At 37.0% G+C, this 24,017-nt stretch overlaps 1 protein-coding gene across 7 annotated transcripts; it reads left to right on the top strand.

Annotated features, from left to right (window-relative positions):
• Positions 1-2,631: 2,631 nt before the first annotated feature.
• On the top strand, positions 2,632-18,635 carry ZNF207 (zinc finger protein 207). 7 transcript variants are annotated; one of them, XM_059908590.1, is made up of 13 exons: positions 2,632-2,813; positions 4,284-4,410; positions 8,945-9,083; positions 9,806-9,976; positions 10,096-10,171; positions 10,685-10,732; positions 11,813-11,883; positions 14,192-14,349; positions 15,537-15,629; positions 16,647-16,889; positions 17,484-17,643; positions 17,786-17,970; positions 18,188-18,635. In XM_059908590.1, the coding sequence occupies exons 1-12, from the start codon at positions 2,773-2,775 to the stop codon at positions 17,944-17,946; spliced, it is 1,488 nt and encodes a 495-aa protein (XP_059764573.1). In that variant the 5' UTR covers positions 2,632-2,772; the 3' UTR covers positions 17,947-17,970; positions 18,188-18,635. The 7 variants fall into 7 exon arrangements, with proteins under 7 accessions (XP_059764573.1, XP_059764574.1, XP_059764572.1 ...); XM_059908591.1 differs by having other exon boundaries at positions 9,809-9,976; positions 17,786-18,635; XM_059908589.1 differs by having other exon boundaries at positions 17,786-18,635.
• The last annotated feature ends 5,382 nt before the right edge of the window (positions 18,636-24,017 follow it).

The raw sequence follows: 24,017 nt of genomic DNA, 5'->3' as shown, positions 1-24,017 counted from the left end.
ACAGGCTTTCTCTAGTTGCGGCGAGTGGTGCGCGGGCTTCTCATTGCACTGTCTTCTCTTGTTGCGGAGCGCAGGCTCTCGGCGCATGGGCTTCAGTAGTTGTGGCGCACAGGCTTGGTTGCTCCGCGGCATGTGGGATCTTCCCGGACCAGGGCTCGAACCCCTGTCCCCTGCATTGGCAGGCGGATTCTTAACTACTGCTCCACCAGGGAAGTCCCTCTAGAACTCTTAATACTGCAAAATTGAATTGAGGATGACTTGTTGACCTAAAATTATTGGACGATTAATCTCAGGGTTGTTTTGTTTTGTTTTTTGTTTGTTTTCACTTCTTTAGATCTTTAATTTCTTACAATATTTTGGTTTTCCAGAGTATAGTTCAGAACTTTTGTTAAATTTATTCCTAATTTTTATGCTTTTTGATGCTATTGTAAACAGAATTGTTTTCTTAATTTTATTTTCAGATTGCTTGTTGCTAGTGTGTAGAAGTACAATTGATTTTTGTATATTGATCTTGTACTGTGAACTTTGTTGAACGCTTATTAGCTCTAGATTTTTAAAAAATGTATTCCTTAGAATTTTCTATAACCAAGTGTACTAGTTTTCCAGGGTTCCCATTAACAAAGTACCACAGACTGAGTCGTTTAAACACACACACACACAAAATTTTTTTTGGCTGTGTGGCTTGCAGGACTGAACCTTAGGGTCCCAGCAGTGAAAGTGCTGAGTCCTAACCACTGCACCCTAAACAACAAAATTTATTGTCCCACAGTTCTAGAGGTTAGAAGTCCAAAGTCAAGGTGAAAACAGGGTTGGTTCCTTCTGAGGGCTATGGGGAAAAGTCTGTTCCAGGTTTTTCTCCTTGATTTATAGTGGTCTCCTTCCTATGTCTCTTTATATTGTTTTCTTCTATACCTATCTCTGCAACCAAATTTCCTCTTTTTGTAAGGACACCAGTCATCAGTGTCCACCCCAATGACCTCACCTTAGCATTATTACCTCTGTAAAGACTCTATTTCCAAATAAGGTCACATTATGAGGTACTGGGGGGTAGGATTTCAACACATTACTTTTTCTTTGCGGGCTTTTTCTTTTATTCACACACTCATGCCATCTCTGAATAGAAATGGTTTTACTTGTTCCATTCCAATCTGGATTCCTTTTACTTCTTTTTCTTGCCTAATCACCCTGGCTGGACCTGCAGTACAATGTTGAATAAGAGTGGCAAAAGTGGACATCCTTATATTGTTCCATCCCCTTCTTTCTTCATTTTTGTTTTTGGTAGAGCACTGGGCACCATCTAAAATTATCTTATTTTTTATTTTAGGAAGAATGAATAAATGCTTTTCTATAATCACTCCCTACTTCAGACCAATTTCATCTCTTATCCAGATTACTGTCACATTCTCTATGACTTGCCTTTCAGCCTCCACCAATCCACTGTTCTCACTGTAGGCAAAACGATTTTTTCTAAAACGCAAATCTAATTCAGCTTCATACTTACTAACTCTGTGACTTTGTGTCAATTACTTCAACTCCCCGCTCCCCCCCCCTTTTTTTGGCTGCTCCGCCCTGCAGCTTGTGGGGTCCTTGTCTGGCCCACGATAAGTGCTCCATGGATATCTACTATTACTTTTTCCTTTTAATAGTGACATCTAAGTTACATTACTGGTTATTTCTCTATGCCAAACTCTAAGTGCAGACAGAGGAAGTTTAAGTGGCTTGCCCAAAGCCATGCAAATAGGCAGTGGCACTGGTGGAAAATGAACCCAAGCACTGGACTCTTAACCAGCTATACTCTTATTTGCGTTTTTCTCTACCTGCCCTCTTAAAACTCTTCTGTTGCTTCCCAGAGACTTCAGCATAAAATCCAGCTCCTCAGACTGCTGGAGAATCTCCGGAAGTCGTCTTTGCCAGCCTCCCTAGGATTATCTCTTGCCATCAGCCCCTTCACTACGAGCTCCAACCCTACTATCTCTAGTGTTTTTTCAGGTGCTCAGGCTCAAAGACGTGCACTTTTTGCGCCCTTAATGAGATACCCTCTCCTCCACCTCGTTTGCTCCCATTGACCCTGCAGGAAGCCTTCCTCGATACTCCAATGACCGCCAAGGCCCTGTAAACGGTTCCCCTCCTCTGAGGTTCCCCTCCTCTGAGGTTCCGCAGCACCTCGAATTTCCGTCACCGCGGTGGCCACGCTGCGTCGTTTACGCATCCGTCACCGATCTGTGAATTACAAGGCAAAGACTGCGACTTCTTCGACTTAGTAGGCAAACGTCCAACACTTACTACAGAAAGGAGTAATCCGGGAAATGAAACAAAATGAAAAATTGGGCGCTGTCTCAATTATCCTTTATTTGTAGTTTACCTTGAATTACTCTGGTAACCTATTGAGGTTTTTTTTTTTTCTCCAATTCGCGCTGTCTCGGCGCACCTACGTGTCCCCGGCTCTTTTACAAACAAAATAAACCCGGAATAATTCGCACGCACGGGAGAGCCCAGACCGCACGCACGGACAAGATGGCAGCCGGCCCTCCGCTGGCGCGAGTGTCCGCCCACTCAGGGCGAGGCCTCGTCATGTGACCCTCCCCTGCCTGGCACCGCCCCCGGCCGCAGTGCCTGACGGGAGGCAGAGCAGCGAGCGAGGGCGTCGGCCATTTTGTGGCTGTTTCCTGTGGGACGCGGTGGTGGCGGTAGGGTCGGGAGAGTGAGCGATTCTTCGGCTAGTTTTTCCTGCTTGTTTTCTCCTCCCTTTTTTTTTGTCGGTAGAGCGCAGTTATGGGTCGCAAGAAGAAGAAGCAGCTGAAGCCGTGGTGCTGGTATCCTTTGTCGGTTTGAAGTCGAGGCCGAGCGGGGGCGCCGGTTGGTGGTGACTGGGACGGGGAGGCCTGGCTTTGGCCTATGGCGGAGAGTGGGATCTAGGCCTCGGGGTCAGTGGTTTGGTGGCTGGACTCGGACTTGGGAATGCTTCTCGGAAAATGGGGTCCCTGGGGCGAGAAGCTCTGGCATTGTGGGTCGTGGGACTCCGTGACTCAGGAGGGTCTTGGTTTGGTGCGAGCGTTGACCCACGGGGAGGCGGCTTGGACCCCCTTCACCAAGGACAGAGTCCCCTGAGGACTCTTCTGCCACACTCCGTCGTTTTGGTGACGGTTCAACAAAGGGACTTGCTTCCAGTATAGTACGCTGATTGACTCTGTGGCGGATCCAGGGGGGAGCTTCCGGAGTCGGTCACCCACTTTTTTCTTTTTCTTTTTCTTTTTTTTTTTTTTGTAGAATCAGTGGTTTAGTAAAGGCTTATGTTAGTCAACCCTGATTTCGACGCCCCCCCCACCCTTTTTTTTTTTTTTTTTTTGCGGGGGTTGGGGGGAAGATCTAGCTTCCGCCTCCCACCCACTGACGCCTTAATCTTGGAGAAGCGTTCTCTTACAGGGTGGGGTTTCTTGTTATCTTTTTACCTGGTTTTATTGGAGTGAGAAAGTGCCTCTTACTAATGAAACGTGGCGTCGGTTTTTTTTTTTTTTTTCCCCCGGAAACGTTAGTAAACTTCACGTTTCAATTGATTTTATTTACTGTCTGGTACCTAGAAACGCTTCATTTATTTATATAATAGTTGAAAAACGGTTACGGATTTTGTAAAGTGCTTTTAGGAAAATCTGACAAGGGAGAGAAGAATTCTCAGTATTATTGACAACTTATCTGTGAATTTAAATACATTCTTGGGCGACAAATTCGTACGGAATTGCAAGCAACTTTGTGGATTGTTCATAGGAAATTGTCGCAATGAACTTATTTTCAGATTCTAAATAATATAAACATTAAATTTTAAATGTTAGGTAAATTCTTGGTATTTCGATTATTTTCATCTTCTAATTTTTGAAGTTCTGTCCACATTAACTTTGGGTTTTTTTTTTTTTTTAAACATTTTGAACCCTTCCAGTTCACAGTGTGTATTTGTAAATGTTGAGACATTGAGCAAAAGAAAAGTTAATTTCATATAAATCTGTGTGAAACGCGGGAATTTGACAAAACCATATTGCCTACTGAGATGTGTTTATTTAGGGGTGGTGAAGAGATATTGTGATCTTCCAGGACATTGAAAATTCCAAAATTATGTGGCAGGTTAATCCTTAGTTATATAATAAATATCAAAAGTAGAGTTTATATAAAGTACTCTTGGTTTTAGCTGTTGCCTGTTTTTAATGTTACTGCTGTTCTCTTTCATTACAGATTTATTTTTTATAGGCAGTGTCATTATTGTGCTATTTTTGTACCTTAACAATAGTGATCAGGTATTGTAATAGAGATTTTGATGATGAGAAGATCCTTATACAGCACCAAAAAGCAAAGCATTTTAAATGTCATATATGTCATAAGAAATTATATACAGGACCTGGCTTAGCTATTCATTGCATGCAGGTAAGGAGTTTCTTCTGTATTTAATTTTTGCTCTCTTGTAGTTTGGAAACAACATGGGGAAAAAATCTTGAATTTATCTTAGATAGCTGTAGAGTTTTTTTTTTTGTTTATTGCAAAAGATTAGATAAGATGACCAGTCAGCTTTAAAATAGAAAAAACCCCTGTTTTTTAGCCATTGAGAAGATAAACAATTGATTTTTCATGTTTAAAGAGTTTATGCTAGTATTTACCTTTAAATTATTGACAATACCTTTTATCCTAGATTTAGATGGGTGACAATTAGGTTGAGATCACGAAGTATTTCCTCAGTACTTGGCTAAGAGAACAAGGATCAGTGATTTAAATTTTGTGGGCAGTCTGACCAAATCCAATCCCATAAGAATTAGTACAGAATTAACCGCCATTACTTACTGTCCTTGAAGGATTTGTTATAATCTGTTGCCTGGGGCTAGGCTACCATTTATTCCATGGACCTCTTTTGGAATGGTGGCATGGTGTTTCATTTAATAATTTCTAGGTTTCTTGAGTTCTTTCACTACTAGGTGGGGAGGGCTTTGTAATTTATATTTTTGAAGATCTAATAAGTACCTTTTTTTTAAAAAAAAAAATTTATTTATTTATTTATGGCTGTGTTGGATCTTCGTTTCTGCGCGAGGGCTTTCTCTAGTTGGGGCAAGTGGGGGCCACTCTTCATCGCAGTGCACGGGCTTCTCACTATCGCGGCCTCTCTTGTTGCAGAGCACAGGCTCCAGACGCGCAGGCTCAGTAGTTGTGGCTCACGGGCCTAGTTGCTCCTCGGCATGTGGGATCTTCCCAGACCAGGGCTCGAACCCATGTCCCCTGCATTGGCGGGCAGATTCTCAACCACTGCGCCACCAGGGAAGCCCTAATAAGTACCTTTTTTATTCAACATTATTTCTTCTACTTTTGCCAGTCCTAGAGCTGCCTGAAGTTTTGCCTAATTGGACCCTAGAGAGATGTGAGATGAGCAATCCCCATTCATTGGAAACTACTGTTGGTAGGAGGCAGGGAGGTAAATTAAAACAAGATATTGCTTCCCCAAGTTTAAAAATAAGTTTATAAAGATCTGTTTCACTCCAATTATGTCGCTATAATAACAATTCTGTATCCATTTAAAAATATGAAACCCACAGTTTTCCACTGTGTTAGTCACTAGTTACTTGTGGCTATTTAAACAGAAATTTAAAAATTAAAACTTCAATTCCTCAGTCACATTATAGTCACATTTCCAGTGCTCAGCCACAAGTGACTGGTGGATGACTGTTGTATTGGATAGTACAGATGCAGAACATTACCATTTATCACAAAGTTTCTGTGAGACAGTACTGTACAATGTTTTAGGCACTGAATATACAGCAGTGAATAAATCAAAGTTATCATTGTGGAGTTTAGATTTACATTGTGGAGGAGAACAACCTATAAATATTTAATTTTATGCTGATATGTGACAGAAAACTAAAACTAGGTAAGGGTTAAAACTAGGTAGGGGAGGGCCACAAGGTAGTACAGGCCTGAATGAGAAACTGACATCTGAACAGAGATCTGAAAGGAGGTGAGGGAGAGATTCCAGGGAACAGCAAATGAAAGACCTTCACGTCAGGAGCATTCTCCTATATTGAGGGCAAGGGCAGCAATGTGCTACTTTACATAGGAGGGCTTGCAGGCTATTTTAGGCCATTTTCTTTAATACTGAATGAAATGGGAGGTTTTAATTGAGATGTAACATGCTTTGGCACACTTCTTAAAGAGTCATTTTGGCTGCAGGGTTGAGAGTAGACTGTAGAATGCAGTAAGACCACTTAGGAGACCAGGCAAGAGTATTCCAGGCAAGAGGTGATGGTGACAGAGAATTTGCTGATGAATTAGATGTGGAGTATGAGAAAGTGAGGAGTGGAGGATGATCTGAAAGTTTTTGGCCTGAGCAGTGTGAAAAGTGAGTTACTGTATTCATTTGGCCCTTGGTATCCACATCTGCGTATTACACTGCGATTGAAATTAGGTAAGTTGAATCCACGTGTGCAGAATCCGTGGCTACAGAGGGCTAACTGTACTATGCCATTTTATATAAGGGACTTGAGCATCCTTGGTATTGGGGGGAGTGGTCCTGGAACCAATCATGCCTTGGTACCAAGGGACGACTGTACTGAAATGTGGAAAGCTGCAGGAAAGATAGGCTTAGGGATGAGGCTATCAGGATCATCTTATGTTGATTTTGAGTGTGGGTATGTTAGTTTTGAGATTTTGAGAAGGTCTGTTGAATATCCAGATGAAGATGTCATATAAGCAGTTGAATCTACAGGTCTGCAGTTCAGAGAGGTTGGAGCTGCTGATAGAAATTTGGGGGGATACAGTATAAGGATGGCTATTTTAAGCCATGATATTATGTGTCCTTAGGGAGTAGAATATAGATAGGAAAGTGGTGCCAAGGACACCACCTTGGGCCACTCCCAGCATTTAGATGTCAGACGATTAAAAGAAACCAATCAAGAAGATTGAAAAGGTAGGAAAACCAAGAGAGTAGTGCTGTGGAAGCCAAATGAAGTGTTTCAAGGAGTGAGTTATTTATTTAAGTCAAATGCTGGTGGTAGGTTAGTTAAGCACAGGACTAAGATTGGATTAATCAAAGTAGAGGTCATTGGTTACTTGCCAAGAGTGATTTCCTAGAATGAAGAGGATGAAAGGCTGATAGGAATGCTTGCAAGAGAAACTGAGAGGGGAAAGTAGAGACGCTATTTCAAGGAGTTGTACTATAGAGAAGAGCAGAGAAATGGAGTGGAAGCTGGAAGGAGATTAGTTAAGAAACTATTAGTAATAATCTTTAATTGACTAAGTGCTTTTGTTTATATGTTCTTACCATAATTTCACAGCAGCCTGTGAGATAGGCATGGCAGTTAAATCAGACACATGCTGGAATTTTATAGATTAGTTTAGGACATTAGTAGTTTAGATGTTTTACATCAGTGTTTGCTCCTATCTTTTCAGCCGAGACCATACTAATTTCTACTACGTAAGACTCTAAGAAATCTAATTCTGGCTGTAACATAAGGTTGGGAAGATTTTGAATGAATGGTGTTATTTTTTCTTCTCTTTGCAATACCTTTTAATTAAGGTATTTCTTTCCTTCATCACTTAGAAATGTAGTGAAAACTAGTTAATGTGTATGTGAATGTAATTGTATTTTTTCAGAGAACATATATATGAGTTACTTCATCTGCCTTCATCAAGAGAAGTAACATATTCCAAAAAATTTAGAAAATGGTGATTGTCACTCATTGAGTAGCTTTATTCATGGATCTTTTAATCACAATAAGATAATTTGTGAATTTGATTTGCATATCACTTTTTAAAATCTTTGAGATATTCCTCCAGGAAAATACTTAGTTTTCTTTAATTACCTTTCTATTCTTCCATGAAAGTGTCTTGGAAGGAAAGAAAAATTGAGTATTACTTGGACCAATATATCCAAGTCATTAACCTAAATAAGTGGTTCTCAAACTTGAGTGTGCAAAGGAATCACCTTGAAGTCTTGTTAGATATATTTGTGGTTCCACCCAAGAGTTTCTGATTCAGTAGGGCTCAGGCGTGGCCTGAGAATTTGCATTTCTTATTTATTTTTTAAAAAAATTTTATTGGTGTAGAATTTGCATTTCTAATAAGCTTCCAGGTGAAGCTGATATTTTAGGCAAACTATTTTGACATCCTTTAGCCTAAGTTAATACCTTTTGCGTAAGAAACCAAGACCGACAGGGATTTTAGCATATTGGCAAAAGTTATTCGCGTTTGAGGGTTAGAAATGTTGGATCTAGCAAAAACCATACAGTGAAAAAAGGTGCTAGATCCCCAGTGTTTTACAATAAAACCTCTGAAGGACTTCTTTTTGTGATCTGCCAAATAAATTCAGAGATGGAAGGTGACAGGATCACTACTATGGCAGTGTTAGGCTCTTCAGGTGACTCATTAGTTACGGGTAGTGCTAATTGGAAATGTCACTTTTGTGGTTTGTAGCTACTAGCTGTCTCAGGATACATTGTTGGAAAATTTACTTTAATACTTAATTTTAAGACTTCATAAGCTTTACTTAGTTCAGACTTCACACTTCTCTGATTTGAGTAGCACTATTAGTTCATTGTTAATAATTCAAGCAATCAAGGTTATAAGGTAAACTTGAAATTGTTTATTGAGCCCTTGCTATGTGCTTCATATTGCCAAGTGCTTTTTACATACACAGTATTTTTTTTAATCCTAAAAATGACCCCAGAAGTTAGGTGCTGAATAGGTGAAGTAAACTGAGACTTAGGTCAAAGAATTTGTCTAATCTCACATAGCTAGTAGGCCATAAAGCTGGGGCTTGAATCCACATAGTCTCACTATGGAACCAGTCATTCTTAACCATTATACTAAGTGGTCTCTGAGTAATTTAAAATTACTCTTTAAAAGACTTTAATGAGGCACTTTTGTCTATCTAATGGAAGGTTTCTGTTTTGTTTGTGTGGGTTTTTTTTTTTAATGTTAGGTGCATAAAGAGACAATAGATGCAGTACCAAATGCAATACCTGGGAGAACAGACATAGAGTTGGAAATATATGGTATGGAAGGTATTCCAGAAAAAGACATGGATGAAAGAAGACGACTTCTTGAACAGAAAACACAAGGTAAATACTAAGATGTATGCTTTTTCTTGATACAGCTTGACTAGTGAGAGTATTATTACAATATTTTCAAGTATAAATTTAATGGTAGATGTTAGGTCCATTCAGAATTCCAATTTTGAGGGTTTTTTTTTTTGTCTTATGTTCGAAGTTAATGTATTTTATTTGTATATGTGGTAGCATTTGGATCATTCCATACATTTTATAATATTTTTACTCATAATTGAATTCCAGGTGGATTTAGCAAGTGTTGAGGCCTTTGAAAAGGAAGGTAGCTTGTTTTGATTTATGAAACCACTAATTGTAAATTTTTTTAGCGGTGTATTTGACTTGGGATTTGCGGCCCTCTCCTATCCCAATGATAGAAACTTACTAATAACCTATGAAATCTTTGGTTTTGAAAAGCATTACGGAGAGGTCAGACTAGTTTTCATAGTTTACCTTTCATAGTTTACCTTTACCTTTCATAGTTTTTTAAAGTATAACTGCTTTAGGAAAATGTTCTTTACCTGCCATAGAATAGGGAAAGGATGTTAACCTTCTTGCTTAATACAGATTGAAAAAACATTTGAAGAGTAAAGAGCAGTGTTAACTGAGTTTTTTTTGGAAGAAAAATCTCGGGAGCTAGTTGCACTGAAATAAAATTTTTAAATGTTGAATGTCTTAAACTTGCTTAGGTTTTCTTTTTTTACTCTATGGGAAAAATTAATTTAAACTTTTTTTAGCAGAGAGTCAAAAAAAGAAACAACAAGAGGATTCTGATGAATATGATGATGATGACTCTGCAGCTTCAACTTCATTTCAACCACAGCCTGTTCAACCTCAACAAGGTTATATCCCCCCAATGGCACAACCAGGACTACCACCAGTTCCAGGAGCACCAGGAATGCCTCCAGGTAGCACATAAGGCTTCTTACAATTTAACATTCTCAGGTCTTTGTTGACACAGTTTAGAAGTATTAATTTTTTCCTCTTAACCCTTTTTTATTTTTTTGGTTGAAATTCTTGTTTATAGGCATACCTCCATTAATGCCAGGTGTTCCTCCTCTGATGCCAGGAATGCCACCAGTTATGCCAGGAATGCCACCTGGGTAAGAAAACTCTTTTAATTGACTTGTGGGCTTGTGCCTAGTAATGATCTTTTTCAACTTGGGTGTGTTACATCACTTAAATGTTACTTTGCTGTTTTTTTTTTTCTTTTTGCTTCTAAAAGGTATGGGCTCTGTAACTATTAAACTTACCTAATAAAGGGATCTACTAATAAATTTAAGGAATATAAATTTGACTCTGAAGAGAACAGATTTTTGGGTTTTGCGATGTATGTAGGCAGCCATCTGCTTCAGTTGCATCTGATGTAATTAAAGTAGTTGGTTGTATATTTGAGTTTCTGAGATACAAAACTGTCCATGACACTTTGTAGTTGTGACAAGAAGCAAACTCTGTAAATGATTTATTTGTCAAGGCATCAAGAACTAAAATGAATATGAGGTGCTCGTGCCCATCACTTTTATTTAAGTATTGTTGGATGTGAGAGGTATACAATACACTTTCCCACTGTATTTTGAAAATCAGTTAGATTTTGATTTTGTCATACATTTTCACAGATTGCATCATCAGAGAAAATACACCCAGTCATTTTGCGGTGAAAACATGTAAGCATCTCATTCGTAATGTAATTCAGGAGGTATAATCATAATGTCATTTTTTTGTGTGTTTAATGGTATCTATTAAGTTGACTTCAGAAGTTTTCTAATCTTCCTCACTAAAACTTCTAAACTTTGCAAACTGATTGACACAGATCTCTTAAAGGAGGGAACTAAAACATCTGTGAGGAAATCGTAATAGACTCATATAAACAAAGCATTTTCTAATTGTGCAGCTGTTTTCCCCAAACTGCTAAAAGTAAGGGGACTTAGTAAAAAGGGTTGATATTTAAGAAAGAGTATATATTCCTTTGCCAAATTACGTGCTCTGTTACTATAGAAGGTAATTGATTTTTCTTCTAATAAAATCTATATATAGAAGTTATTCTGATAAGAATCCTAAATCATTAATTCACAAACTTGTAATTTTTTAAGTGAATTGGACACTGATATTTGAAGGTGAGCTCTTTTAAGGAAAGGAAAACAAATATGGGTTGTGTTTTTAAGTCCTGGTTTAGTGTTAGGAACTTTGTACATGAAAAGTAGGGATTCTGAGTTTACTTTTGATTATCTTTAATTTTGATGGTAGTTTTTCCGTGCCTGTCCAAAACAAATCTTTACTCCACAGAGTACATTCAGTATTTTGATTTTGAAAAAATCTGATAACTCTAAAATATAGAGGATTTTTTTGTTTTGTTTTTTTGATTAATATTCTGTGGATATTTTCCAAGTGAGACAAAAGGTGATTTTGTTTTCCAGTTACACACGTTTTGGATAAGGCCTCTTGTTTATATTAAGGAGAGTATAATAATTGTTCTCAGTGACTTTAAATGTATTAAAATGTTCTGTTAACAAAGACTGAATTTTTTCCCCTATTTTACTGGTAAACCAAAGAGTTTGCTGGTTTTTAGGGAATTTATTTTGATAGAATTGTTTTAGTGTGTTGTGTGTTCTTTCAGCTTGATTGATTTCAGTATTAGGGGTCAAATTCAAGTCTTATCTATTGTTTCAGGCTTTAGCCAAAATATTTTCTAATGTTTTATACTGTTAATTAACTTTAGTTGTCTCTTGAAATTTGCTTTCTAATAGAATGATGCCAATGGGTGGGATGATGCCACCTGGACCGGGAATACCACCTCTGATGCCTGGTATGCCACCAGGTATGAAATGTTAGTTTCCTTTTTAATATGACAGAAGTGCTTTATTCTTAAGTATTTTAGACAGTAGATTTGTGGGCATTGGTGCAGTTTTAAAATTGGTGTAATTTTAAAGTTTCTATAAGTTAGTGACTTTTTATTTTATTTTATATTTTATTTTTTTGTGGAAGAGCGCAGATATATATTTCCTGGCTTTTTTTTTTTTTTTTTTAATAAATTTATTTATTTATTTATTTATTTTTGGCTGTGTTGGGTCTTCGTTTCTGTGCGAGGGCTTTCTCCGGTTGCGGCGAGCGGGGCCCACTCTTCATCGCGGTGCGCGGGCCTCTCACTGTCACGGCCTCTCGTTGCGGAGCACAGGCTCCAGACGCGCAGGCTCAGCAGTTGTGGATCACGGGCCCAATTGCTCTGCGGTATGTGGGATCCTCCCAGACCAGGGCTCGAACCCGTGTCCCCTGCATTGGCAGGCAGACTCTCAACCACTGCGCCACCAGGGAAGCCCCAGTGACTTCTTTTTAAAATTACTGTGAGAAATGTGATGATCTCGTTTTGTTTTGAGTTCCGAGTTTTGAAATAGTAAAAGTAGTCCTCAAAGCAACCAGAGTGAGTCACTGAGCCTTTGACTTAAGAGTGGTTATGGGCTTCCCTGGTGGCGCAGTGGTTGAGAATCTGCCTGCCAATGCAGGGGACACGGGTTCGAGCCCTGGTCTGGGAGGATCCCACATACCGCAGAGCAATTGGGCCCGTGATCCACAACTGCTGAGCCTGCGCGTCTGGAGCCTGTGCTCCGCAACGAGAGGCCGTGACAGTGAGAGGCCCGCGCACCGCGATGAAGAGCGGGCCCCGCTCGCCGCAACCGGAGAAAGCCCTCGCACAGAAACGAAGACCCAACACAGCCAAAAATAAATAAATAAAGCGTAAAAATTAAAAAAAAAAAAAAAAAAAAAAAAAAGAGTGGTTGTATCTGTTAGGAATATTTTAGGCAAGTACTAGAGACTCTTAACAAGTAATAAAGAAATCCAACAAACTATTAAACAACGTAGGTATTTATTATCTCACTCAACCTAAAAGTGGTAGACTCAGTGGCTCCAGTGATAACAAGAACCCATACTTTAAAAATTTTCCACTTTACCAACCTTAGCTTTCTCTCTCAGACATGTAACTCAGTAGTTATAAGATCTCAGGCAAGAAAGGGTGCTTTCCTTTTTCTTGTATTGGGGAACAAAGTAACTTTCCCAGAATCTCCTTAGCCTTTTACATATCATTGGCCAGAAATAGGTCTAATGGAGCTTCTAGGTGCAGGGAAGCCTGGGAAATAAAGTATCTTTACTTTTTAGCCTACAGTGTGGGGAAAGGGATTTGGTTAGCCCAGTAAATGTGCCACAGAGGTCTTCATGAGGCTCTCTGAGTCCATTGCCTAGCATTTTAATCCTAGCAAGTTTGGTTTGCAGTCTATAGCCAGATTCAAATGTACTCAAGTGATAGTGTAAAAGGAACAGAAAAATAAAGCAGCAGCAAAATATGAATCATGCCAGTGCAACCATTAATTTATAGGCAACAGCTTCACGTACATCATGCTCTGAGAGAATTTTAGGCATTTAAATGAATACAGAAAAGTAACCTATGTTCACTTGGTAATGTGAAGTCAGTAAAAGTTTTAAGTTACATTGAGGAACTTCAAAGAATGCCTAGTGGTATATTTTAGGAAAATTTGTGTATTTAAAGCACACTTAAAGGAATAACTTAGTTTCTGGAAAAATTTTTATGGGTATATGACCTATTAACAGTTTTTACTGTAGTTTGCATTAGAGTTCTGGAAACATCTGTTAGATGATTGAAATAATTCTATATGTTTCAAAAATTCGCTGCATCAGTAATATCAATAAGCCTAATTGTTGGCTTTGCCCATATACAGGGTTTCTAGTGGTATCTTTCATGTCCCAAAATTCTGAAGAGACGCAAAGGTGTGGAAAGTTGGAGGCAAAACTGTTCCAAGGGGGCAAGTGCCTAAGTACTTTGAGCTTCATTGAGTTCAGCAGTCAGTCGTCAGTATTGATAACTTTGTAGTATAGAATCTTTTTTGTGTGTGTGTCTGTGCCGCATGGCTTATGAGATCTTGGTTCCCTTACCAGGGATTGATCCCGGGCCACAGCAGTGAAAGCCGAGTCCTAACCACTGGACTGCCAGGGAATTCCCTAGAATCATTTTAAATTTAATTTAGTATGTTTTAATGGCAAAGTTTTGAGGAAGTATTTTTTCTAAACTAAATGTTTCAGCAACCGGGTCCCACTCCAGTATTTCTTCTCTGCAGGTATGCCCCCTCCTGTTCCACGTCCTGGAATTCCTCCAATGACTCAAGCACAGGCTGTTTCAGCGCCAGGTATTCTTAACAGACCACCTGCACCAACAGCAACAGTTCCAGCTCCACAGCCTCCAGTTACTAAGCCTCTTTTCCCCAGTGCAGGACAGGTAAGGTGAAATTTCTGAAAAAGAGTGCACTTATATTTCAAGGTAAAGTGGAGTTATTCACTGAACTCTTTGAAAATGTCAAGTCATTTTAAAAATAGTAATCTTCTTAATACAATTTATTAACTATACTGAAGAAGTGGCGTTCTCTTCCATTTTTGCACACATTGATTTCCTTTACTCATAAAAGGTTGACTGGAACCAGAAAATAGTGTAGTATGTTATTTTTTCGTAGTTGTGAACTCTGGTTATTCTTAGCTTTAGTTAGAAATGAAAATTTAATTTCTGGGAACTTAAATACATAAAAATGTTATGAGGTCCTCCTTTACCTAATGAGCTATGAGTAGAATGAAAACCAAAGTCAAAGATGAAAAATCCTAAGACCTTAGCAAATAATTTTTGGGCTCTTCCTTTAGTCTAGAATTGTGACAGACAGTAGTGCCTCACTGTTGCTGGAAGGGCATCATTTAACGTCTTTTGACCTAGTCACACTCATATTTCCTACTCGTCCTTTTTTTTTTCTCCCCAGAACTCAGAAGCAAAAAGTCCTTCTTTTATATATAGCATGTATATAATGGTTGTTACCTTTGCTTTTTCCCCCCAGTTTGTTTCAGAGTTAAGCAGATGTATTTAATTCATTCAGAATTGAGACGCTCAGGATGTATGTTCTTTATTGTTCACCTTAAAATTATCCCTTAGATGTTTCCTTTCTTCAAATTTTTTTCTGTTTGTAGTTCCTAAATTAAAAGCATTACTTTTTAAGTACATTAACTTACGTTTTCGATGTGGGGGGATTTTGTTTATTGTTTTTTGTTTATCCTATTAAACTTTTGGCAAAAATTGTAGTTATCGATGGAGAATTGGATTGAAGTGTCAATAATGCATCATAATTCTCAGTTTAAGGTACCAGTTTTGAAATATCATAGTGTAAAACATTAGTTTTAGGGGGAAAAACCTGTGGTTAATTAGGTTTATTGGTGTAGAATTTAAAAAGTTTTTTTGAGGCTCATAGTGTCACTGTTTACTGTAAGTGCATTAACTGCCTGCCTCTATATATAAAACAGATTTGATTGCATTGTATTTTGCATTTAGAAAAATGCAATCTATACTGAAAAAAAAGTCTACCACATGGCTTATTTTCACCCATTTGTTTGGAGACTTTTCATTGTTTCCTTTCTTTTATGCTACAGATGGGGACACCTGTAACAAGCTCAAGTACAGCTTCATCCAATTCAGAAAGTCTGTCTGCGTCTTCTAAAGCTCTGTTTCCTAGCGCAGCACAAGTACGCAGGAAGTTGCAGTTTAAAATTGTTAAAAATGGCTTTATAACTTCATTAACCCTTTGGACCCTACTTTAAAACTAAATCTTTTCCCAAAAATATATTATGTTTAATTTTTTTAAAGTAAAATTAATGGCTTATAAATCAGTGGTATTTGAAAATTTGAACTGCACACTAATAGAAAAAAATATACCCCAAACTCCTATGGTTCTAAAGGGTTAAAAGCATGTAAGCAGTAAATGCATTTTAGTGGCCAATGGTTAGCCTGATGCATGATTAAGCTATTCTGTTTTATGCTGTTTAATCTAAATGCATCACATATAATGTAAGGAAATTTAGTACTCTGCATTTGCTTCTAAAAGTTGACCTAGTTTATGTGTTTCAGATGTTCAGTGTTATGAAAAGTAACAAATTTATTACTTGGTAACTTTATACTTAAAAGCTTACTAAACCCTTTAGTCCATCATAATAATCTAGCCATTGTTAATTGGGAGGGCCGTTGTATTACTATATAAAGAATACTTCTGAAGGACATATCTTTAATGTGTCACCATTGGTAGTTATTATTTATGCTATACTTAGTAACTGAAATTTATCCAAACATTTGTTTTCTATAATTTCTAACTTTTTTTTTTTTTTTGAGCTCCTTGGTAGATTAATTTTAAGAAGGAATTTAGAATGATGATAATAGAAAATATGCTATTCCATTATATGATAATATATTTCTTCAGTTAGGAATAAATACGAAGCTTTGTAAATTAAGTAATTTCTGGTGAGGAGGTAGATGATATCTGAGAAGTTACATAAGTAGTCTAACTTGTTTCTTATTTCCACTGCTGTGTTTTGGATGTGCATCTTTTGGTATTATGTGTTATCTTGAATTTTGTGGATTGATCATGATTTTAACTTTAAGTTTTGTCCCTTATTGAATGTTAGTGTCTTGTTTTTAAGTTAAATAGGTAGTAGATATATTCAGTTTTGGGTTTTGAAGTTTTGTTGATGAAAGATAATGTTTTACAGGCTCAGGCAGCTGTCCAAGGACCTGTTGGTACAGATTTCAAGCCCTTAAATAGTACCCCTGCAACAACTACAGAACCCCCAAAGCCTACATTCCCTGCATATACACAGTCTACAGCTTCAACCACTAGTACAACAAATAGCACTGCAGCTAAACCAGCAGCTTCAATAACAAGTAAGCCTGCTACACTTACGACGACCAGTGCAACCAGTAAGTTGATCCATCCAGATGAGGATATATCGCTGGTAAGTTGTTTACATTTCTTACTAGCAGAGTTTGATTGAGTACTGTGGTAGCAACTTGTCCATTTGAAAAGTTTTAATTTGTATACCAGTGGTCTTATGATCTGATTGAATGCTAAGTGATTTTTACCATTCTGATTTTTAAGAACCACAAAACAAAGTGAATATTGCATGTTTTGATCTTAGATACATCCCCCCTAAGACTATTTCTAAAAGAAGACAGTGAGTTGGGTTCTTATTCTCTCAAAAATTATTTTTGTTGTTCATAAATTTAATTAATTGAAGAAACAAGTGTGAGATAGAATCTGCAGGTTCCTTGCAGTCCATATACCTTCTTCATTACACAGTTTCTTGCTAAAGCAATTTATAATTTCTGGAAAGTTGTTCAATATAACATGCTTCAAATATAAAAATAGCTAAAGTTTTCTTAAGGCATCAAGATTTTAAGTAGTTGGACTGGTTTGTGGGGTGAAAGTAATTGGCATGTAAGGGAACATTTAAAAATCACTCTCACTCTATAAAGACTTTAGATGCTTACCTTCATGCTTAACACTCTCTGTGTTCAGATGTTTCACATTCACATATTTTTATTCCTAGGAAGAGAGAAGAGCACAGTTACCTAAATATCAACGTAATCTTCCTCGACCAGGACAGGCTCCCATTGGTAATCCACCTGTTGGGCCAATTGGAGGTATGATGCCACCACAGCCAGGCATCCCACAGCAACAAGGAATGAGACCCCCAATGCCGCCTCATGGTATTCCTCTTTTTACGTTTATTTTATTTAGTGGATTTTCTGAGTGTACACATAAAACAGATTTATCTGAAAAATGCATTGCATTTAAAAGTACAATGCTCAGACTCAATCTATTTTTTTGTGTTTTAAATGTGTTTTTTAGGTCAGTATGGTGGTCATCATCAAGGCATGCCAGGTTATCTTCCTGGTGCTATGCCGCCGTATGGGCAGGGACCGCCAATGGTACCCCCTTACCAAGGTGGGCCTCCTCGACCTCCGATGGGAATGAGACCTCCTGTAATGTCGCAAGGTGGCCGTTACTGATCTTACTTCAATCCAGTCTAATAGGTTTGGAGATTAAACCTTTTCTCAACTTGTGCTGTTTATATAGCCAAGCTTCCGTCAATAAGGCTTCATTGTGACTTTAACAAACATTATCTTCCCACATACCAGGAACTATTGGACATTTATTTTACATGGGAAAATTTATTTGGAATAATAAAGCAGGAACTTTTCCTGAAGTTGCAATTTATACTGTATGGCTTCTTTTTCATGTTTCATCTAGGTTTTTAGAAGTGAAGTATAGTAAATTTGGTTCGTTATATTGTGAAGGCGCTGGAATTACATGAACATACCACCCTAATAAAGGCAAGTTCTGTAAGCTTATGTTGCTATTTGTAAAGTTATGCCTTCACAGCATTTCAGATGCTGTTGGACTTCATGTCCCCAACCTAGCTTGGTGAGGGCTGTAACTGTCTTCAAGTACCTGTACATTGGAAGTCTGAATGTGTAACAATATTTAATGTATTTAGAGTTCCTCATGTTTCAGGGTTTAAGAAATCTGACCCACCAAGGTCATGTGACTTTTCTGTACTGTTAAACTTCATTGTAATAAAAGAGAGAAAAATTTATGCCTTTTTATTCATAACCCAGCTGTGGACCACTGCCTGAAAGGTTTGTACAGATGCATGCCACAGTAGATGTCCACATAATAAAATTCGTAGTTATACCAATGCAGTTTTGATATATCATTGGATTCTGTCTTTGAATTGTAGGTTGTTCCTTAGCTGCATGTATTAAACTGGACAGTATATGTAGAATTGTATGTTAGTCCTTCAGTTGACAGAAAAACTTAGATATACGTATGAGTCATTACATGGGTATGAAATCTTTGTATTATGTCACCTTTCCACCCCCTTGGTGTGTCAATATATGTTAGCTATCATAGATATTTGAAATGTAAACCTTAATATTCCCTCCTTCCTGCTGATGTTTAGAGCCTAGTGCCAGACCCATTCATTTCCTTCCGATTATTTTTGAGACTGCGGTACTGTGTGGACCTCAGAAGCTTTTCAGGTGCAAACTTCTAGAAGCTTAGGTGCATGCAGTAATAGCCTTCTGTACTGTTAATGACTGGTATATATTCTAATGTAATGATGAGAATCTACATGTGCCTCTGTTAAGATGGTTAACAGATGGATTTGAAATTTTTTATTTTATTATGTTCCTGGAAGATTACATTATTTCTTTGATTAAATGGCTGCCTTCTGTTATTATTAAGCCTAAATGGCTTTTTACTGTTAACCTTTTCATCCTTGGAAATTTGAATGTTCAACTGTGCTCTATGGAGAACTTTTCTGTAGAGATGACTGCTATTATTCAGTATCTTATGTTGCGAGTCTCATATATTAATAGCCTTGTTGACCTCTTTTTGGCATCCATTTTTTTGATCTTCATTTTTGCAGAGTACTTTTATGACTAAGTATCAGATGACCTGTACAAAGTATAATTATTAATATATCATGAACTCAGGTTTAGTTTTCCTCAATATAAAGTTAAGACGGCTAAGAAAATAACATTTCTTTATAACCTTTACGTGAAGGTGTAGGTATAAGGCACAGAATCTGAAGTTTTGTTTAAACAAAAGAAAGCTTTAACCATATTAAGAAAATACTGAAAAATGTTTAATTATCATAAAACAGTGTATATAAGTGACAAGTAAAAGTCATTCATCTTAAACAAAACATTGTAAGTATTAACAAAGCTGAGTGTTATTTTAAATCTGCTATTTTGCTCCAGTGGTTTTACAGCTCTTGTGCTATTTTTTTTTTTTCCTGTGCTATTTTTGAGGGTCAAAAAATTTCATAGTTTGAAAAGGCAACATGCATGTATCGCCAAGAATGCATTTCTTCCTGCTGCCAGCAGCCAAGTCTCTACCCCTTTCTCACCAAACGCCTGTCTACGTAAATAGTTTTGAAATTATATACTTATTAGATTTGGCAGCATGTTTAAAATACTGCCAAAGAAAGACCTGTGTTGAAAATCTTTAAGGTAAAAATGGCGTAATTAAATTTAGAATTATTAAATAGGAAATATTCTCCCAAACCAAATGTCTCTCAAGCATTTCATGTACAGGCTTATCAACAAACTACGAATGGATTATAGCAGTGGGGGAGAGGGATCAGGAAGAGGGAAAAAAATGGGTTAGTAATGTTTCAAAAATTATGCAAAGCTTGATTTGCATTTAATGCAAAGAGAACCAATATATTGAGGTTTGTTGCTTTCTGAGGTCAGAAAGGAGAAAATATTGCCACTTTTAAAGAAGTGATAGAATTCTAATTAAAAGTTAATTCAAAATGTTAAGCATAACACTTAGGCACATCATTCATCTCTTGTATTTTGTAGGTATATGGCTCAGATGGTGCCCATTTGGTATATTTAATGTGTAATTTGTGCATGCATCAGAGCATAATTAAGCTTCTAGAAAATATCTTTTACCTAATTGCTTCTGGGGTCCATAATGTGGTTAAATCACGAGTGGAACAAATTATGTTGAAATAATTAACTCTGACTTACGCTTTCTTAAAGAATAGATGGAGTTGAGTTGAAATAAACTTCATCTGCCCTCACAGAAGACAGCTTTGGGGACTTGATATATACCGGCAGGCATTGTGATTGCCATAATTTAGGAAGTTGTAAGATTAATGGGGCTGCCAGTTTTGGCTCTGCCTTACATCCACTGTTACCACTTTCTTTAAAAAAACAAACGATTTTTGTCTGGCACTAGTTTCTATTGTGTGTATGACAGTAACAAGACCAGCAGGTGAGGATCAACTTTTGAGTGACTGCTGGATATCATTTGATTTGAATACTTACTATTTTAGCAATCTTTCACACTTTTACTGTTAGGAATGGGGTAAATATTCTTTGAGCACTCCTGTTCCACTGATCAAGTCACATACTGAACTTAAACTCAGTTTAATTAAATTTAGTTATTTGCAGGGGTGGGCGAGATTCCCCATAAAAGTATGGGCTCAGAGTGGAATTATAATGGACAATAGATTTTTTTTTTTTTTAAAGAGCTACTCTTTTTTCCTTTGCTTGCTTGGTCATTGGGATTTTTTTTTAATGCATGTCTTTTAAATTAATTGGGTAATGTTTTTCTAAAATTAAAATTTTCTTCTTCCTATAGCCCTGCCATAGGACAGGCTGAGGCTGAGTCTCAGTGTTGCCCTGTTCAGTCTGAGGCAAGTGGGATTTATTTTATTCCTTATAGGGGCTTTCACAGCTTTATGGCTGTTGGATATTCATGTCCCCAAACTTGCAGCAAGTTTGGTGAAGGCCCCTAAATTTAATTAAATTTAGGATTTTTATACTCTTTTGGCAGAGAAGGCTCTATATTAATATTCACGTTTGACTGTGGTGTTAATAAACAGAAAAAAGTATTTGACATATGTAATTTACTTGGTGTTACATAATATTTAACAGCCTCAGTAAAGCTGGTGTTATTTATATTGAACTTCAGTAAATTGATAAAATTTGACGTTCTTGATTTGGAGGCATGAAATGTTTCATTCAAATTTTCCCTTTCACTTTTAGGAAAATCTTACTGGTTATTTTCTCCTCAAACTATTAAATTTAACATCAAGGATAATAATCATTGGAAATGCCACTGGATACTGAAATCTGCATTTTTAATCCCAAAGTTATGCATTGAACGTTAAGGTTGAAAGGTCATCTGGAAATGCTTGTGATTTTTAATATTTCCAAATCTCACCACATTAGAGCAAATGTTAATGTAGAGCCCTGTGAAAAGTGGGAAGATGGTGTGTATGTGTGGTATGTATGCGTATACACTACACATTTGATATAAAAAAAGAGTTTGGGTATTACACACTTATCAGTATGGATGGATTACAGATTTTCAGGCAGCCAAAAACTGAAATTGTTTCACATAGTAAAGTTTAGTATATTGAATTGTGGTTTTGGAACGATTATTTTGAGTTTCATTTTTATCCGTACTGAACAACATTTGATGCAATATGCACACATGAAAAACATCCGTGTTTGTTTCCAACTAAAAATTGCTTTTATTTGGTGGAAAAAGTTGTGTTTATGTGTGTGTGTTGTAGTGGGCAAGTAACGGGGGAACTGGAAGAGAGGCCAAAACATTAACTTGGATTATTTTTGTTCCTTCCTGTGTTAAAGCCACTGTTCTATGCAGATAGCATTTTCCTCTGAACAGTAACAGTTCACTTATAGTACAATGTTTAGCAAACCCACGCTTGTGTTTCTGTGTGGTTTTAATTCTTGGAAGCATAAAGAAGAAAAATGCATTAAATGAATTCCAAATTTTCACCTCTGTAATTAGAACATAAGCTTTTCTCTGTAACTGAATCATGGAAAAAAGATATTAATGTTTGAAAAAAGAATTGTGTCACAACAAAAAAATTCCACTGGAATATTTTACTACCTGCTCAATAACTGCATCTTTTAAGACTCCTCAGTTGGAGTTGTTTTCTGTTGCATCCATCATTCCCCAATATACTGAAATAATCAAGAGTGAAGTTGCTTGTCCTAATTCTAATAGTGATCATTGAAGTGATTATAATTGAAATACCCTCTTACATGCTTGAGTACTGGGGTGGGGGGGATTTTCTGAGGGTGACATAATTTGTTGAAGGTGATATAGATAATCTAAGATGTAGGTTCTTCGGTCTTTGTAGTCCTCTGACTCAGACAAATACAGTTTTGAGAATTACTTAACTTTCAGGTATCTATTATATCCACAGGTAAAACTTGGTAAATTACTGAAAGGAAATGTTGAAGTCACTTCTTTACTGAGATAAAATTTTAAATAAACTGACACTTTGTATCGGTTAGGGGATTTTTTAAAAAGTAGCAAACATGTTCCCTAAAATTTTGTGTAAATCAGGTATGTCTTTTTTTAAAGGCGGTATTTATCTACCTTATTGAATAACCTTTGTATGTTATTCCAAAATGAAACTGGTTTTCTTACTCTTTTATGGAAGTCTTCTAAAAGAAGAGATTCATTGATATATAAGGCAGAGTTTTATAAGGAAACATTCTCCCACTTACATTTCTGCTGGCTGTCTCATGATTTGAATATTAGTAGGTTACTCCTTTTTAGCCTTCTTTCTCAGTATTTTGTTTTCTGTCATCTGAATCATTTTAATAAATGATCTTTTGTTTTAATAGCATAGCAATCATCTAACATTTCTGTGAGATATTTCTTGGCAAAATAAGCAGCTACTTTAATGATGTTATATATAGTGTCATGCACATAGTGGATATTCACAATTTTGTAATTAATGTTGAATTTTCAGAACTATACTTTTAATATCTTGGCTCTTAGGCGTCCCCTGTTATGAATCTAATTCAAACTAATACATAGCAAATGGGGAAAGCAAGACCTCAGTTTGAGCTCCCTAATACTTTAAACATCTCCAACATTTCCAAGTGTTTTCATGTTCTTACTTGGCATTTTTGTAGGAAAATAAGTTTGAAAGTATCATTTTTTAAAAAACTAGAATTCTTCAGTAAGGCTCAGAGGAGAATTGCGTTTTATAAGCATTGTTTTTCTTGCTGTGGACTTCATACAATTTTGTGTAATAATTTGGCCATAAAAGAAGGAGCTTTTCATTTTCTTCCCAACTCTGGAAAAATAATAGCTTGAAACTGTATTAGTTTGAAATTTTTGAACCATCTCTCTTTAAATCTATTCAACTAATCTCATGTATATTCTCAGGGGAAATTACATTTTATGAGTCAGGATATAGAAATCAGATTAAGGCAGAAATTGGAGACCCAAAAGACATCTTCACTGAAGCTAATTTGAACTATTTCTATTTGAAGCAAATTGAACACTGTATTATAAATGAAGACTGGTTCATGGTTAGGTTCTTTAGGAGGCAAATAATCACCAGCTTTATCATGAGAATATGTTTGTGTATATGTTGTAATTTTGGGCACATTAACTACAGAGAAGATACATGTGAGTAAACTGTTTTAACAATTGATTACTTGGACCCCAGCCATTCCACATGCTGTAATGGTATGTAAGGTTGTGATGCGGCACAGTTTCAGTAATGTGC

This window comes from Balaenoptera ricei, chromosome 20 (assembly GCF_028023285.1).
Source record: "Balaenoptera ricei isolate mBalRic1 chromosome 20, mBalRic1.hap2, whole genome shotgun sequence".
Lineage (NCBI taxonomy): Eukaryota > Metazoa > Chordata > Mammalia > Artiodactyla > Balaenopteridae > Balaenoptera > Balaenoptera ricei.
Note: the sequence above shows the minus strand (reverse complement) of the source record. Positions and strands in the feature narration are given on the sequence as shown.

Bases quoted from the DNA above. Each gene is read 5' to 3' on its own strand.
- ZNF207 (XM_059908590.1), top strand. From the start codon at position 2,773: ATGGGTCGCAAGAAGAAGAAGCAGCTGAAGCCGTGGTGCTG. The intron at 4,411-8,944 runs GTAAGGAGTTTC...TTTTAATGTTAG, and splicing joins TAGCTATTCATTGCATGCAG to GTGCATAAAGAGACAATAGA. The intron at 17,644-17,785 runs GTATTCCTCTTT...TGTGTTTTTTAG, and splicing joins ACCCCCAATGCCGCCTCATG to GTCAGTATGGTGGTCATCAT.